Source organism: Gadus macrocephalus, chromosome 3 (genome assembly GCF_031168955.1).
Source record: "Gadus macrocephalus chromosome 3, ASM3116895v1".
Classification (NCBI taxonomy): Eukaryota; Metazoa; Chordata; class Actinopteri; order Gadiformes; family Gadidae; genus Gadus; species Gadus macrocephalus.
Window position 1 is genome coordinate 25,044,061 of NC_082384.1, and position 18,255 is coordinate 25,062,315.

General features: G+C 47.1%; 2 protein-coding genes across 3 annotated transcripts; both read right to left on the reverse strand.

Moving 5' to 3' along the window:
* Window positions 1-1,918: 1,918 nt before the first annotated feature.
* cpz (carboxypeptidase Z) lies at window positions 1,919-13,614 on the reverse strand. 2 transcript variants are annotated; one of them, XM_060048246.1, is made up of 13 exons: window positions 13,325-13,614; window positions 12,789-12,824; window positions 12,309-12,360; window positions 11,448-11,770; window positions 10,694-10,909; window positions 10,164-10,360; window positions 7,663-7,824; window positions 7,032-7,190; window positions 6,576-6,711; window positions 5,455-5,594; window positions 5,284-5,383; window positions 4,272-4,417; window positions 1,919-2,974 (listed from the first exon to the last, which is right to left on the reverse strand). In XM_060048246.1, exons 1-13 carry the CDS (start codon window positions 13,410-13,412, stop codon window positions 2,771-2,773), a joined length of 1,959 nt encoding a protein of 652 aa, XP_059904229.1. In that variant the 5' UTR covers window positions 13,413-13,614; the 3' UTR covers window positions 1,919-2,770. The 2 variants fall into 2 exon arrangements, with proteins under 2 accessions (XP_059904229.1, XP_059904228.1); XM_060048245.1 differs by having other exon boundaries at window positions 10,125-10,360; window positions 13,325-13,613.
* Window positions 13,615-13,758: 144 nt separating this feature from the next.
* On the reverse strand, window positions 13,759-18,048 carry gpr78a (G protein-coupled receptor 78a). Its single transcript, XM_060048247.1, has 3 exons — window positions 17,008-18,048; window positions 16,118-16,231; window positions 13,759-14,511 (listed from the first exon to the last, which is right to left on the reverse strand). The coding sequence occupies exons 1-3, from the start codon at window positions 17,703-17,705 to the stop codon at window positions 14,277-14,279; spliced, it is 1,047 nt and encodes a 348-aa protein (XP_059904230.1). The 5' UTR covers window positions 17,706-18,048; the 3' UTR covers window positions 13,759-14,276.
* Window positions 18,049-18,255: the final 207 nt, after the last annotated feature.

Genomic DNA, 18,255 nt, shown 5'->3' on the forward strand with positions numbered 1-18,255 from the left:
GGGTGAGGAGGGGTGAGGGGGGGGCGCCAGATGGAAACTCATTCCAAGAACATTAGGAGGAGGCATCTGGGAACACATTGCCTTGGAAAGAAGATAATTATAGCATGGTTTTAAGAGCCATCTTGAAAAAACTGTTGGAGGTACGAAAACGTGCTGTTGCTTCGACTCTAGAAGCGGCGGGTTTATCAGACACCTATAGGTCTGAGACTATAATCCAACCCTCAACCGTTGAGAGTGTGCTCCCAGTTTACAAGCAAAGTAAAACTGTCTAAATTGTGTATGCATCATGTATTAATTTGTGTTGTGCAATGCGACCACACATTTGAAGCTAAACCTATTCTCCATCCTGCTGTCCAGTCAGCTCACCGCGGGCATTTGCTGCAGGCCCTGATTCGTATTGTGATCCATGTTCCAGGGCTCCGTCCGTGTAATTATCGGATGGGTAATGCATATGCGGGGGATTAATACATGTACTTTAGTTCAAGCACAGGTCACTTTGCTGTAAACCGCTCGGCAGATGGACAGGACGGAGGAAGAGGGTTGGCACGGCACGCGATTCACCCCAAGGCTTTCTCCGTTTCAGAGGTGACCGACCACTGCTGGTTGAGTTGCGTGAATGACGGCGTTGTTAATCAGTGAAACAGATATGATATGAAACTTTAATTAATTAACAAGTATAGTGTAATTTCATTGTGTACTTTGGTGGCGTCAATTCATATATTTCATGTTTGTGTGCATTGCTCTAGATAACATTTGTAATTTAAAAATGCCTTTGTTCTGGCTAATTAAATCACAGGCCTATTTTAATAATCAAATTCATTAATTTGACATGTTTGATTTGGTTCTTGATTTATCCTTGATTGGAGCTTAAAAATACAGTTTGACCAAAGCTTATTGAGATATAAGTGGCAGTTTACTAGTTGACTCATTTTTCCTCAACATTCTTCGAGATAAAAGTAAGCAGAAATGTTCTCACCAGAAAACAAATAGCAGCTGTAAAATAAAAGTAAGCAGTTTTCTAGTTGTTTTGTTCCGCGTGGCAGCTTGTTCCTTAGTTGAACCCTGTTTAAACACGCTTCAGGATAGGGTCATATACGGCTGTGATTGAGTGTCCCCCTGCAACTTATTAGACAGCTTCATTACCCAGACGCCTGTTTCACAAATTACCTGTACAATTAGATCAGGGGGCATTTGCTTTAGTGGAAAATTAAGCTTCCCCCCCCATCCACAGCATGAAAAGAAAATTGCACTAGTTAGATTCAATGTAATTTAAGGAAATGCCAAATATATGTAATTTGTGTGCACTTAAAACACACACGTGCACACACTAATACACACACACACACACACACACACACACACACAAAAATACCTTCCCCCCCCACGTACACACACACACACATCCATCATCCATTATGAGAAAACACTTAACATTAACTTTAATACTCTATTATGTTGTTTGAGTCCTTTATGCAGGAGCCTTGCTCACTTACCCTGGCTGGCCTGAAAAAGCCTACTCTGCTGCTTACTTCTGCTTCATTGATGATTCATAACTGAAGTATTAAATGCCCAGTGGATACTAGCATACAGCTTTATTCAAATAGTGAGGGTTTAGAAGAAAAAACTCCTTAAAAGTATCACGTTATGCATTTGAAGGAACAATGCGTCTCTACAGCAAAAAGCCTTTTGATCTTATGTATGTAAGCGTTTGTGTGAGTGTGTGAGCGTGCGCTTATGCAGGCATGCGTGTGCATGTGCGTGAATGCATGCGTGTATCCGTGTGTTAACGTGCGTGATAGAGTCTTGGTCATTACTTTCAAGCAAAAAATATGTTCTTTAGCACCATCTTGTGACTTAATAGTTCAACTGCCTCAATAACAAGTTTTAAGATAATTGTCCAGTTAAATGATGAACATAATTTATTAAGAGCATCATTTAATTGAACAAGAAACACAGGTGAGATGAGGTACAATGGAAAACATTTGATTTCCGTGTTTTGTATTTAGAGATGTCAGATCTTATTATTGGTAATATATTTGACAGGTAGTGCTTCGACATGACCTTGAATACATTACCAAGACATATAGCTATGGACGTGACCTATGAAGAAGAACATTTGAACCTACAGCAAAGTGGTTGGAAAATCACACTTTCTTGTTAATGAGAACTATGTGGATTTGTCATCCTTAAAAACCACAGGGTAACTCCTGCTGTCAGGGGATATTACGAAAGGAGAATACATGGCAAAGACAAGCTGCACATAGACACGTTCTAAACCATTTCGCTCCAGACACTGAGATGCACAACAGTCTGAAGATAATACACCACCTGTAGAGAAAGCACCTAGACCACCGAAAGAAAACCAAGCCTTACTGTTCATCTCATCATTGTCTTTGTCGTCGATCAGAGTAAAAAAAGAGAGACAACGTAAAGTAGTGACTGCGATGCTACTGACAAAACACAAATGATCCACCTTTTATAAATAATTCTACATGCTCTAATTCATTCACTTCCAGGCGTTGCTTTTAATGCAACAGCAAACGTAAAAACGGAGCTAAAGCCAAGGTTTCGGATTGGAATTATATTTAGCCTGTTTCCCATTCTGCCAGTGAAGCACATGGGACCACTCCTCCTCCTCCTTTGATACATGTAACCCGTAATGGCTCCCTCTCCCTCACTTCGATAGCAAATATCCGCTCCATTACCGGTCGCTCCTACAATGCTACATTAGCGTTAAGCGTTTCCCTCTCTCTCTGGTCGGGCCCGGTGTCTAGACGTTACGCAGCAGCCACGTCGGGGGGGAGAAGGAGAACTGGGAGAAGTAGTTCCACCACCAGGGCTTCTCCTGGCGCTCCAGGCCCTCCTCGCCGCGCGCCACCACGCCGTAGCGCTCAAACTGGTTGTAGGGGTCGAAGCGCTCCCAGGAGTCGGCCATTGGGAAGAAGTGGTCGTCGATGTCGGGCTCCAACGGAACCTGATGGAAGGGAGAGGAGGGAGAGGAGGAGGGGGGGAGGGGAGGGGGGAGGGGCGGGGGAGGGGGGGGGGGGGGAGGAGGGAGGAGGGGAGGAGGGAGGAGGGGAGGAGAGAGGAAGAGGGGAGGAGGGAGGGAGGAAAGGAGGAGGGAGGAAGGGAGGGGAGGAGGGAGGGGAGGAGGGAGGGGAGGAGGGAGGGAGGGGGGAAGGTGGGAGGAGGGAGGAGGGAGGGAAGATGAAAGAAGGGATAAGGGAAGAGGGAGGATGGAGGAGGAAAGGAAGAGGAAGGAGAGGGGAAGGAGGAGGAATGGAGGAAGGGAGGACACAGATAAAGGAAAGGAAGGAATAGGAACAAGGTCGTAGATGAGAGTGCTGATGAGGACAGCACTGATGCTGAACGGTCGCTGCCGTCATCCCTTTGATTCAAACTGAGACTTTCTTATATCTTTCCACTCTACCGACGATATTGATTGTTGGAGATTGATTTCGGAAAGAAAGCGACGCTAATCAAGGAGCGGTTGGGTGGGTTTCATGCACTTTAAATGATTCTGACCGAACACATGGCAGCAGTAGATAAAAAGTTACTGATAAACACGACAACTTTTATGCATGCAATGGAGAGTCAAAAGTATGCATTGTTACTCCCATGCCTTAGGGGGCGCTCTAATGCCGCTCTAATCCCTTTGAGGTAGGCCGGATGTCGATCGCCGCGGCAGCTACGTAAACATCGTAAAAAAACGTCTTCCTCCCCAAGAATGCAGACGAACGTCTCCACCTCCTTGTTCGCCCAAGCAAGCGTTTTACGCGACAAGTTAATTGTAAAGAATAATACCTCGAGGCTACTGTTCGTTTGTTTTTATCCCCGCGTCACCCGGAAGTGACGATTCTGTCGACCAATCAACGGAGGGGGGGTGTAGCTAGAATTTCACGGGACCCTTTCAGGCGTCTCGTCTCGTTTGCGGTACCCCAACGGAGGAGTCCCGAGAACGGGGCCGGAACGGGTACGGCAAAGTCCAGGTCACGCCCACTTTTGGCGGTGGAAACGCGACCCGACCCGCATCTTTGCGATCCGATCCGTTCCGCACCCTGCAGTGGAAACGCACCATAAGGCACCTGTTAAGGGTCCCTTGGAACATTGTTCTGGTGCTAGTAAATCAGAGTTAAAATGGATCTATACTAACAAGTTATCCTTATTTTATATAACGAACATAATAACAAACCTGACAACAATCACAAGACAATCGACATCTAATCAACCATATGCTGGCGTACAAACAAATGACATAGTGCAGCGTTCACCTTTTTCAGGACAAAGTCGACCACCCCGGCCTTGAGCATGTTGTGGGGCAGGCGGACGCGCTTGGAGACCCGGGAGTAGCCCTTGGCCGTGGCCGTCAGGATGTGGGTCCCGGGGTTCAGGAGACGCCAGTAGTCCCCGTCCTCCGCTGGAGGATGACACGAGACACGGGTACGGAGATGAGGACAGAGGTAAACAGACGGCCTTCATACGGCGCGTCATGAAGATGTGAATGGCATCTTCACTTTTTTAAACCAAAGATGCACATATTCCTGGCTGTTAGCCGTAATAGTCTGCAGCTGTGGCTCATGGGCTAATTGAGCCACACCCATTCTGGTGCTCCTTAAGAGGGCCAGAGTTTTAGACTGGAGGGAGGCTTGAGTTGTGCAAGTGACTCGACGGTTGTGCTATTTGTTTAAAGTTAAAATATGCTTTTTAACAACAACCATGTGCGTCGAGGAAACACTTTTTCACAGGCGCTTTAACCAGTGGCCACTCAAAGCGCTTTACAATATTGCCTAACATTCACCCATTCATGCACACACTCGCACACCAACGGCTCATGGCGGTGTCAGCCACACAGGGCGACAGCCAGCTGGTCAGGAGCAGTCAGGGTGAGGCGTCTCGCTCAGGGACACCTCGACACTCAGCTAGGAGGAGCCGGGGGATCGAACTAGCAACCTTCCGGTCCACCTCCTGTTGGTAGAGCGGGTATCGGTGCTTGGCACTCGGTTCTATGAACCTCCTTACTGTACCGACCACGATATAGTGTCGTTTCTCTTTCTTCTGACGGATGTACTTATCGTAAGTCGCTCTGGATAAAAATGTCTGCTCAATGCCCTGAATGTAAAGGTAAAGGTAACTCATTACACGTGTATCAGCACTGTGAACACATGGCAACACAAGGTGAGGACAAACTCAGGTAGGATTCCACCGAGGCAGGCGATACTGTGACCTGGGGACGAGGAGGAGGAGGAGGAGGAGGAGGAGGAGGAGGAGGAAGGGCGCGTCTACCTGTGGTCACGTCCTTCCTGATTCCCCTGACGGCGATGGTCGCCCCTTTGATTCCATAGCCGTCCATGTCCCTCACCACGCCCTTAATCCCCCGATGGACCTGGGAGGGGGAAGAGACGTCTCAGTCACACCGCTAAACCACACTGATACCTGCTGACCTCGCACACTCACCGACTCCATGAAGCTGAGCAGAGCCTCCTTGTTGCGTTTCCACTCGGGGTACAGCTCGGCCTCTGTGGGGTACTTATCGCAGCCCAGCTCCACCGTGATCTCCATGCAGTTGGTGTGCAGGTAGTTGAAGTCGGACATACCTGCGACCAGAACAGAGGTTGTGAGAAGGAGCACAATTGATGGAGAATGATTACGTTTTTAAGACACAAAATATTAGATTTATTTTAGAGCATGATCATGGGAAGATAAAGACAGCGAAGATACCAAGAATGCATTGAACGAGACAATCGGTGAACACGATTCTTACAGGGAAACTTTGCATTGCGGGTAGTTAATACAAAGGTTACAAAGTTTAACTGCAATATACTATGGGGGAAGTGAGGTCTGCGAGGCTGCAAGACAGTTAAAGGAATCTACAAAACAGTCAGTCGATTGGCATGGCCTTAGTATCAGACTTTGTGGCTACAGTGGCAATTCAAACGCCAACATATATCTTTCACCTCTCAATTACAGAGAGGAAGGGAGGTATCTCTAGGTGCGAGGAGAATGAATACAATTCCTTTAAAATTGAATAGTAATTACATAAGCAAGGTAAATATAATTTGAATATAATTGCATATTATAGTAAGACTAATAGCTCCACAACAACAATCCTTCATAACTCGGTTCTGAATGACTCTCAGACAAGTGTAGACACATTCTAAGACACCAAGCCTAAGAATTGTACTCTTGGGTACTTGGGTGCAATCCTTTTTTTTTTTTTTTCTTTGGCTCAAAACAAAGAAGCTGTAGCCTGACTGCTATGTTCAAGGCATGTGTTCATCGTTTAATTGCACTACAGGCTTTTTTTTTGTATCGTCCTGTTTTGATCAGTATATGCCAATGTTGTTATCAATAAAAAAAACATTTGCACAAGGCAAACCAATGCACTTCTCCATGTTGATAAGAGCATTAAAATGAGAAAAATTAATGGGACAAAGAAATCAAGGGATATTTAGCATAGAACAAAATGATGACATTAATGCAATTAATCGCGATTAAATATTTTAATCGCATGTCAGCACTAAATAAAAGTAATTCTGATTCTGATGAGCTTCAGGGCAGGTGGTTCGGTCACTCACCGCCTGCGAAGCTGTACCACAAGGCCCCGTTGATGATGCCCCCGTTCCGGTAGAACGAGGCCCCGCACCGGTCCGTGTCGTTGTTGGACATAGTGGCGTGGGAGTCCGCGTAGGTGCGGGCCAGGTGTTTGAAGGCCTGGGGGTCACCATCGTAACAGGGAGGGCAGCGGGAGGGAATGGGAACGCTTTTTATATTTGTTTGGTTTTGAAATCTTGTGTTTTTGTGGAAAAAAGCAATATCAATTAAGGTAAAATTGCTAAGAAAGAAAACCAATGCACAAATTGACCCATAACAACAATAATATCATATATGTGCGTGTGTGTTTGTAGCAAATATTTGTCAGATTTTGTCTAATTTAATTTATCTACCGTTGCCCCATCCAGACCTTAACTGCCCCCCCCTCTATCTGGGATATTTTCAGTATGTTCTAGAATATATTTGTCTGCCCCGCCCACCAGTTCATCTGGAGTCGCGGAGAACATCCTTTCCTCCTGCGGGTGTCGCGAGAAGTCAAACGGATACGAGATAACGAGCTCCCCGCCATGGAGGCTGGCGGACTGTACGAAAGGAATTGAGCGGATCCACTTCATCATTGCATAGGTCTCTGGCGCCACCTACAGGCCAGCGAGGAAATAATATGAAAAATAAGACATTAGTTTGCGTTCCAGTGTAAATGCTACTTACCCCACTGCTACGACTAATAATTAAAATATTAATAATTATAACAATGACTATTTATAATAAAAAAAACAGCAGCCACAACAGTATAACTATTGATATAGGTATAATAACAGTAATAAGGTTATACAAAGTAGGCCTATTAATAAAACATATAATTATGCATATTGCCAGCTTGCAATATATATATATGTAAATAAGAACAACAATAATAATAATAGGAATTCATACAAAAATAATGATGATAATAATATTAATAATCATAGATATGGATGGATGGATGGATGGATGGATGGATGGACGGATGGGTGGATAGATGGATAGATATAATCTAAAATATATAATATCTAGTATGAATATATATGCTTAGAAATACATATTTAGTTGAGAATGGAGTAGCTTGGTCACCTTCCCGAACCAGAAGGAGTCAGGGATGGGGATGTGATCGGTGCGGTAGTGTCGGCTGCGCCGGTTGCGGTACAGGACCGAGGTCAGGTCCGGAAAGTTCCGGTTCAGGTCAATGTTCTGAGCGTTGCCGCGTCCGTTGGTCCATCCGTTCATTAGTGGGCCCTGAGGAGGAGTTCAGCCAGCTAGCACTGTTAGCACTGAGCTACATACCAGCTAGCAATGTTAGCACTGAGCTACATACCAGCTAGCACTGTTAACGCAGAGCTACATAGGCCAGCTAGCACTGTTAGCACTGAGCTACATGCCAGCTAACACTGTAAGCACTGAGCTACATACCATCTAATACTGTTAATACAGAGCTACATGCCATCTAGCACTGTTAATACAGAGCTACATAGGCCAGCTAACACTGTTAATACAGAGCTACATAGGCCAGCTAGCACTGTTAATACAGAGCTAAATAGGCCAGTTAGCACTGTTAATACAGAGCTACATAGGCCAGTATCACTGATAATACAGAGCTCCTTACCAGCTAGCACTGTCAACACAGAGCTACATAGACCAGCTAGCACTGTTAATACAGAGCTACATATGCTAGCTAGCACTGATAATACAGAGCTATATGGGCCAGCTAGCACTGTTAGCACTGAGTTAAATAGGCCAGCTAGCACTGTTAACATAGAGCTACATACCAGCTAGCACTGCTAATACATAGGTACATAGGCCAGCTAGCACTATTAATACAGAGCTATATGCCAGCTAGCACTGTTAGCACTGAGCTAAATAGGCCAGCTAGCACTGTTAACATAGAGCTACATACCAGCTAGCACTGCTAATACATAGGTACATAGGCCAGCTAGCACTATTAATACAGAGCTATATGCCAGCTAGCACTGTTAGCACTGAGCTACATATGCCATCTACATCTAGCAATGTTAATACAGAACTACATGGGCCAGATAGCACTGTTAACCTAGAGCTACATAGGCCAGATAGCACTGTTAGCACTGAGCTACATACAGCAGATAGCACTGTTAATACAGAGCTACATAGCACTGTTAATACAGAGCTTAATACGCTGGCTGTTAGATATTAGTGGTTATTTAATTCAAAAACATGTAAGACATATGAATTCAGTATGAATATGAGTAAATTGAGGAGTTAAATGAGTAAATTGAATTGAGTAAAAATGTTAAGATGTCAAAGATGATGACCATGTATCCGATGTTGTGGCAGTTAAGACACAACCTTACAGATGTGTAATATCATACACATTTATATAATGTCCAATCTATCCAACAACTATTGTGCAAAGATAGATTTTATTTGTCCCATATTTCACATTCATACAAATATGGCAAAGAAACTATTGCAAATCAATGGAAATACATTTGTCAAATATATATGTCATAATATATATGTTTTAGACAAATGTATTTTTCTCTCAGATGTGACTTTTCTTCACACATTTACTTATTGCTTTATAAACTTGCTTAATAAACTACCAAAGCAGTTGATTCAGAAAACCAGACAGACAGACCATGCCTCAATGTCTATCAGTGGCTAAACTCAAAAAACATTCAGTGCATTGCATCATAAATATTTTTGTAGAAAATATTTGGCAATCAAATTTTAGCAAGCAATATCAAATTCACTTTGCAGTGTATTAAATATTGCTATGCAGCTGTCTTTAATCTATATCTTTGCATACAGAAGATCGTTCCAATATGTTTCTGTTTGCAGGGGTGTGCTAAGATGCAAGGGTAACATCTGAGGCCCTTTTAAACATACAAACATTGGAAGGTTATGTCAGTCTGACATGACGTTGAATGAAAAGGAAAGGATAGGAATAGGAATTGGAAAAGTCCCAAATGCACTGCATGCATCACCAAAAAGAGCAGGAAATCCCAATTGGAAAAACAAGTGATGGAAATGGAAATTCCGAACAGATTCAGCAGGGGGCGATAGTGGTCCCTTATCCAACTGAGGGTTCAGTTGGATACGGGGTCCCTGAGTTCAGGTTAGCTAGACAGAGAGATGTCTGTCTGTCTTAAAGGTGACATATTATGCCACAAGGTGTGAGTGCGATTAGCCTTACAACCGTCACGAAAATCGGCCCCATATGACATCACTAGTGGGCGTGTCCACCTAGATCTGTGCTGGATGGATCGGTCTACCAGACTACCCGGTGGACTGAAGCAAACGTTGCTCATCCGTCCAGCAGAGATCTAGGTGGACACGCCCACTAGTGATGTCATATGGGGCGGATTTCCGGGCTTGTAAGGCTAATCACACTCACACCTGGTGGCATGATATGTCCCCTTTAAGACAGACAGACAGACAGACAGACAGACAGACAGACAGACAGACAGACAGACAGACAGAGCAGACAAGCCATGCGGGACAGAGGCGGATAATGGCAGGTTGATCTTTCTTTTTTCCTCAATCTTAACAGTATTTACTTCCTGGTGGTTTGGGTCCCGGTCGCTGCTGTCCTCTACCTCTGCGGCCGCCAGCTCGTAGCCGTCGGGGTTCATGGAGGCCAGGATGTGGATGCGCGTGCTGTTGACCAGCGCCTGCACGCGCTCGTTGCCCAGCGTGTACTCGGAGCACAGGTACTGGGCCAGGTAGATGAGCAGCTGGCGGCCGAGCACCTCGTTACCGTGCATGTTGCCCACCAGCTTGATCTCAGGCTCCACTGGGAGGGGGAGAGGAGAACGGGAAGGGAGAGGCGATGTCACGGTGGGGTGGGAGGTGGAGGGGAGGGGAGCAGACATTAAGATGAGAACATGCATGTTGGACACTCGCTTGATCTCCGGCTCCACTGGGAAGGAGAGGAGAACAGGGAGGAAGACGATGAGGCAGACAAGAATCAACCGAGTGTTCAACGGCAACATACGAATGAACAACACAACAATATTTCTCTGGAGCCCCCCACATTAAACTATTAAAGCTTTTAGGGGGTCTCAAGTGTCAATCAAGGGGTCCCAGAATCCCCCTTTGTTACCGCGGCGACTAGGTCCGGACTCACTGAGCTCGTGTTGCCCGGGGTTACGGGAGAACTCGATGGCCAGCAGGTCGCGGCCCTCCGTGCTGCGGCCCAGGCTGTAGACCTGGGCGATGTGGGAGCACTTGGCGGCTGTCCGCTTCAGCAGGCCGTACATCTGGCCGTTGGTGGTGTAGGTGAACTGGATGATGGTGCTGGGTTCGTCCGGGGACAGGCTGGCGAACGACTGCTCCTGTCTGGCTGGAAGGAGGAGGGAGGAGGAGAAGGAGGGAGGAGGAGAAGGAGGGAGGAGGGAGGAGGAGGAGGAGGGAGGAGACACATGAGACGAGGTAGAGAGATCAGGAGGAGACAATGGAGATGAGGTAAAGAGAGGAGGAGGAGGAGGAGGAGGAAGAGGAGGAGGAGGAGGAGGAGGAGCAAAGACATGAGAAAAGTTAAAGAGAGGAGAAGAGAGAGAAGATAAGGTAAAGAGGAGGAGGAGATACAATGTACAATAAGTACATTTGTCAGAAGAAAGAGAAACAACAATATATCTCTGCTGGTACAGTAAGGATGTTCATAGAACAAACTAACAATCACTAGGTTAAACAATTCCCCGTAGACAACAAAGATAGCTAGGATAAGATGCTACCCAATGCTAAGTACTATTTTTTAGTGCCAGAACGTTCAACACACAATAAGAGGGGGGACAGAACAAGTGAGTCGACATACTTAGAGAGCGAGATGTATCTGATCTATTGGTCTTTATCCTATTATCACACCAGGGTAGGGTAGACACCTTTCAGCCCGGCCAGGGGGTCGTAGCAGCCCTCCTCCGTGCTGGCGAAGAAGCGGTCGCAGTCCAGGAAGTAGGGCCAGGCCATGTCGATGGCCTCGAAGGCGTGGCCGCACTGCCGCCGCAGCTCCTCGCACGTGCCGCGGCAGGGCTTGGCGGCGCGGTCGCCCCGGCAACGCGGAGCCAGCACGGAGCAGCCCACCAGCCGGATGTCCGGGGAGCACTCTCCGTTCAGCAGTCCGTGGAGCACCGTCAGCAGGAGGTACTCGGGCCCCGACTCGGCGTCCAGCTGGGTGCGGTGGCCCAGGATGTTGGGGTAGAGGGTCCTGGGGGGGAGGGAGAGAGGGAGGGGGGAGGGAGGCATTAGGGGGGCATGTTGGGGTAGATGGTCCTGGGGGGGAGGGAGAGAGGGAGGGGGGAGGGAGGCATTAGGGGGGCATGTTGGGGTAGATGGTCCTGTTGGGGGCAGGGGTAGGGAGGGGAATGCATTGGGGCGGCACGTGGCTCAGGAGTCAGGGCGGGTCGGCTGGTCACCAGAAGGTCGCTGGTTTCGATCCCCGGCTCCTCCGAGCGGAGTGCCGAGGTGTCCCTGAGCGGGACGCCTCCCCCTGACCGCTCCTGACCAGCTGGCTGTCGCCCCGCGGGGCCGACTCCGCCGTCGGCGTGTGAACGTGTGCGTGAAGGGGTGAATTATGGAACCCAGCCTGTGTCATGAGAAGACGTAGCTCACTGTGTGTTATCAGTGTGTATATCAGTGTGTGTGATGTGTGTATATCAGTGGGTGTGAAGTTTTGTTATTAGTGTGTATATTAGTGTGTGTGAAGTGTTGTTATTGGTGTGTATATCAGTGTGTGTGGGTCCCACCTGGAGTAGTCCATGTTATTGCAGTAGCCCAGGTTCAGCTCTGTGCATTTAGCTGTGGGAAAAAACGGTTTAGATAGTTGATTTACATTTACATTCAGGGCATTAAGCAGATGCCTTTATCCAAAGCGACTCACAATAATTACTTTTTTTCCAGAAGAAAGAGAAACACCAATATATCGCTGTCGTTACAGTAAGGATGTTCATAGAGCCGAGTGCCTAACACAAACAATTGCTAGGATAACCGATTTCGATTAGATTATCAGAATACATTAATTTGTATATAATTGACAATTTGTGTAAATACTGAAAATACTAATTTATGTGATACCACTACCTTCATGTAGTTCTGTTTAAAAACAAACAATCTTGAAAGAACATTGATAAATAAAAAATTTACATATAGGTACATTATGTATCGCCTATCATTCATTCGATGCCACTGACAAATACTAAGATTAATGGATTTTTAATAGAACCTACGTTTTTCTTCAACCGCTGCATTGTTACTGCATGGTCCTGTGGAAAAGAAAATAGCAAAAATGGCAAATCAGTAGAGCCACCAACATCTTTCCCTTCAGGCAGGGAGTAGAAGATCCGCTAGGGGGCGACAGATTCAAGCGTAACAACAGCCAAGCCGGACAGGGATAAGATAACTAACAACATACTCTGCGAACAGCTTTAGTGAGTCAATGGATGTAGCCTAACTAATCCGTCCAACGTGTTCACAACAAGATCCGAAAAGCTGGGTTCAATTTTGACAAACACAGACTTTCATGGCAAACGACGATCAATGCATGACAGCGAGGCAACATGTGCCGAAATTAACTCGGCACATGTTATAAAGTATAAAACGGTGTTATAAAGTATAAAACGATGCATTCGGCTCATTTTAACAACTTTACAGCACAAAGCAGCGGATACCATACATGCAACCTTATCGCCGTGCAAGTACCTACTAGTAAAGCCTTTAAAAGTACTTTTCCAAATTCAAAATCTTTAAAGTGAGTTGACCTTACCCACGTTATCTCCGGTCCCGCAGTGCTGCGGTAGGGCGCACAAACACTGAGTGAGCGAAAGAAAGAACACGATTTGTGCGAAATGCATGTTGCAGTATAACGCAGCCGAGCAGGGGTTTGTGATGTGGCACTGAGTCCAGTCTGCGTGTGGACCTCCAACTTCCCTCTGCAATTAACCACCAGCGGTTACTTCGTTCCTTTGTTTTCGCGGAGCATCCCTTCACCGACAGATGTGTGGCTCTGCGGAGAATTATGGCTTTGCATCTGCAGCGATCATGTTACACAGCAAATGGGAACGCTCAGGCCAGAGCGCTGGGAGGGAAGGTTCATGTTGAGGTTGCGATAAGCACGTTCATTTGAGTTTTGTTTGACGTTAGGGGTGATCGAAGTTATGAACTTTACGCAAGAAACATAAAAAAAAAGAGTCACGGTAATTGACACAAATTCCTTTAATACAAAAAAGCTGTACACATAGGCCTACATGACGTGATGGGGACAGAACATCTGATCGCCTCAAATCCGATTCAGTCCACTTCAAATGTGGTTCTAGAGCATGCGACTGCAATGTGAGGAACAGTCAGCAAGAAGATCAGATCTTCATTGAGCACTAAGACCAGGAGTCTTAGTGGTTCCAGAGGCCAACCAGTTCATTCAGGTTGTGTCTCTGGGTCTTCTGCCTAAAACCATTTACATTTAGCTGACGCTTTTAACCAAAGTGACTTACAAACCATTCACACACCGACAGCGGAGTCAACAATGCACTGCGACAGCCAGCTGGTCAGGAGCAGTCAGGGTGAGGCGTCTCGCTCAGGGACACCTTCGACACTCAGCTAGGAGGAGCGAGGGGATCGAACTAGCAACCTTCCGGTTACCAGTCAACCCTCTCTACCTCGTTAGCGACGCCAACCCCCAAACCGAACCCTAAAGGCGTCCGACCTTCAGAAGACGCTGCTCAGGGAACTCGGGTCCCCCCGTCCACGTCCGTCATGCTGCTGGCGCTGTGGGTGGAGAAGGAGTAGCGTTCCCGTCGCAGGATGCGGTGGCTGATGCCGACCAGGGCGGCGCGGTACTGCTGGCGGAGCAGCGAGTAGACGAAGGGGTCGCTGGCCGCCTTGGCGTAGGCCAGGCACTTGGTGGCGATGCCCCACGGACGAGGGATGTGGACCTGGGGCGCCAGCTGGGTGACCCTGGGGACGGAGAAGGTAGAGAGCTGAAAGGGGGGGGCGGCATGTGGCTCAGGAGGTGGAGCGGGTTGGCTGGTAACCTGAAGGTCGCTGGTTCGATCCCCGGCTCCTCCTAGCTGAGGGTCGAGGTGTCCCTGAGCGAGACGCCCTCACCCCGACTGCTCCCGACGAGCTGCGTGGTGGACTTCGCTGGTGGTGTGTACGGGGAATGAGTTAACCTAGCGATTGTTAGTACTTGCACTTGGTTCTATGAACAGCTTCACTGTACCAACAGCGATATATTGTTTCACTTCTTATGACAAATGTACTTATTGAAAGTCGCTTTGGATAAAAGCGTCTGCTAAATGCCCTAAATGTAAATGTAATGTGTGAATGAATAAAAGTGTCAGCAAAGTCCCTTAAATGTAAACAAATGTAAGACCTGGTTTGACTGTATCCTGTATATGTGGGTCATACACTTTGTCATGGACTAGCTTGTAGTTCATGACAAAAAGGGGAGACCACGCAGAAAGTTGAACTGAAGTATATTTATTTAGAAACAATAACCTCTGTAAAGAGGTGATTCAAGGTCATCACAGAGGTGATGCAGAGGTCTTCAACGTGTTCCAGGCCAGGGACCCCTGGGCTGATAGTGACACTGGGACAGACCCCCTATTTCATATTGATTTGCTTCACCACCACAAGTTAATGAATATTGTTTGGTAGGCCCACCAGTGACGCTCACAAACACACCCAAAGCTCAATAATTAATAAACACACACACACACACACACCCAAACACACATACGCAAGCACACACACAACAATAAAGTGTAGAGTGGTCTAAAGTGCCATGTGTAGAAGTGGCATCCAGGCCCAGCATCGTATACATGCGTCATTACAGAGTACATGTTTTAACTTTTGCAAGAGGGAGGTCTCCGCTTTAATCTGTCAGAGAACCTTTGGGGATTTATTGAGTTCTTAGTGACGGCATGGTGAGGTGGCTATTGAGGGTTTGATCACTAATGTACGCAGCCTTTAGACCCATGAGCAAGATGGCTGAAGATCCATCCAATCGGATTAAACCTTCATGAAAAACGACTTAGTAATTGTTATGTATGCAATGTGTGGTCAACAGTATGCATTGTTATTCCCATGCCTTAGGGGGCGCTCTACGGCACCTGTTGAGTGTAACTTGTAATAATGTTAGAAGACAGTGTAAGATTGTTACAAGTATGCAACGTCACAATAAGAATGCATACTGTTGACCATCCACTGCATACATAACAGTAATTGTAGTCCACAAAGAAATGTGTCTGTGTGCACGTGTGCTTTCCAGTAGTGTACTTTCCGGTGTGTGTGTGTGTGTGTGTGTGTGTGTGTGTGTGTGTGTGTGTGTGTGTGTGCGTGTGTGCGTGCATGTGTGTGTGTGTGTGTGTGTGTGTGTGTGTGTGTGTGTGTGTGTGTTTTTTTTTTTGTGTGTGTGTGTGTGTGTGTGTGTGTGTGTGTGTGTGTGTGTGTGTGTGTGTGTGTGTGTGTGTGTGTGTGTGTGTGCATGGGTTTGTGTGACATGATACCGATGTCTAATGGGTATGTGATGTAATGTAATGTAGATTCCCGTAGCAGTTACCTTGTTATCACGTAGGGTGCGAAGCACACTATAAAAGACCCGATGAAGAGGCAAATCTTTTTAGAGGCACGATGACTCCTCTTCCTCTGCTCCGCCAGACATCTTTCTTTAACACTTTTGAGAGAGAGAGAGAGAGAGAGAGAGAGAGAGAGAGAGAGAGAGAGAGAGAGAGAGAGAGAGCGAGCGAGAACGAAAAGAAAAAAACGAAAAGAAAGTCAGCTCCACCTATCCTTGGACATGCTCTATCAACTGGCATTCCCAGGGCCGTTTCTGGCTATATGCTATGCTTCTGCATAGGGCCCCAAAGACACAAGGGGGCCCCAAAGCTTCCATTTCAGCCTTCTATTTGTTCAGAAGTTGGGGATGTCGGGGAGCCCCAGTGTTTCCCATTGATCGTCATTTAGCGTAGGTTTAAATTGCGGGGGACAACTTCCGATTATTGGGTTCCGATTATTGGGTTGAGGCTCTTTTCCTCTTAAAGGATTTGACCCCAGGTTCATTCTTGGTATCGTCAATGTGGAGATTTAAATCCGCCATGAGTTGCAGGCGTGTTACTTTATGTGTCAGTTGGCGGTTCAATTACATCCATTCTGTACAAAACCAGTGATAAGCAGCTCTTAGAACTGATTCTTTTTTTTTGGTTAGCGCATACAAGCCCTGGCTAGGTTGTTTTCTCCAATAGTGCCACAAAAAAATCAAAACTAGTCCTCATATTTCAATTTGGCTTTTATTCGCCACTAGGCATGGTCATAGACTTTGAGACTGAGGCCCATCCTGACATACAAATTGTCAACAATTGTCAACAAATTGTCAACATTCTGCATAGAGTCCACAAAAAGCTGATCACGGACCTGGACGTTACAATTGAACCGACGAGCGTCTCCCTTTACCTGGGCTGAATATCCACCAGCAGCAGCAGCGTCTGCACCGTGATGACATCTATCCTCTTACAGTGGAACCTGGCCACCCTCAGGACCTTCAGGTAGGAGATGGTCATGACGGTGAGGCACAGCAGGAAGCCGCTACCGTGCAGCACCGCGGTGAACGCCACGAAGGCGCCCAGCTGCGAGGGTCCCACGGTGCCGCTGCTGCCGTCCCTCTTCCCGCTATAGTGCAGCGTGCACGAGGCGTAGGTGTGGCTGTATCCGCCCCAGGACATAACCAGCTCCGAGAGGGAGAAGGCTGCGGAGTGCAGCCATGAATACGCAACTATGATGAAAGCCTCCCTCGGTCCCATCCTGGTGGAGTAGCTAAGAGGGAAGACCACCGCGACCCACCGGTCCACGCTCAGAGCCGCCATGGAGAGCATGCCGTTGGAGGTGAGGAAGGTCTCCGAGAAGCTCACGGCCTTACAGTAGGCGTCCCCAAACGGGTTGTCCCGGGTGGCAACCCCCACGAAGGTGGCCGGCATGTTGATGAGGGTGAGCAGGATGTTGGAGGAGGAGAGGTTGAGGACCAGTATACCCGGCACGTGGGCGCGGATGTCTGCGCTCTGGAGGAAACAGAGCAGCACCGAGAGGTTGGAGACCAGCGAGACCACCGCGACCACCATGAGGACCAGCTCCAAGAGGAGCTCCGTGACGTTCATCTCATCTCGAGACGTCCCGCCGTGGACGACATTCCCAAGAGCCGCGAGAGAAAGTTCCCAAAACGGGCGAGTTTGAGGTCATTACGCATTCATGACGCAAAGTTGTTGGGAGTACAAGAAGGGAAGAGCTGTCCAGTGTGCTGAATCCTCGCACGGCTTCTTCTCCTGTTTGTAAAATAACAAACCGTTTTTATCCATCTTAGTTATTTACGAGTGAAGTTAACTTCGCCCCGGATCCATCGCCGCGAAGTGATGGAGTGCGGTGTGTGGTGAAGCCTACTTGGCATCTGACCATGTGAGAAGTGGCCAAGCTCTGCCAACCCAAAGATGATGACGCGCTCTGAGAGCGCACTGGTGAGTCTGCGCGCTAAGCACTTGCGGGTTCATGTGATCATTGAACTGATTTATTTAATTGTTTTGCAATACTTGCTACAAAAGACGTTAAGTAGCCTATTCAGTTATACCATTGTAGTTACTCTTATGATTAACACCCTATAACATTCAAGTAGGCTAGTAACCAGAATTCCAAGGTACCAAAAAAGGGGTTAAT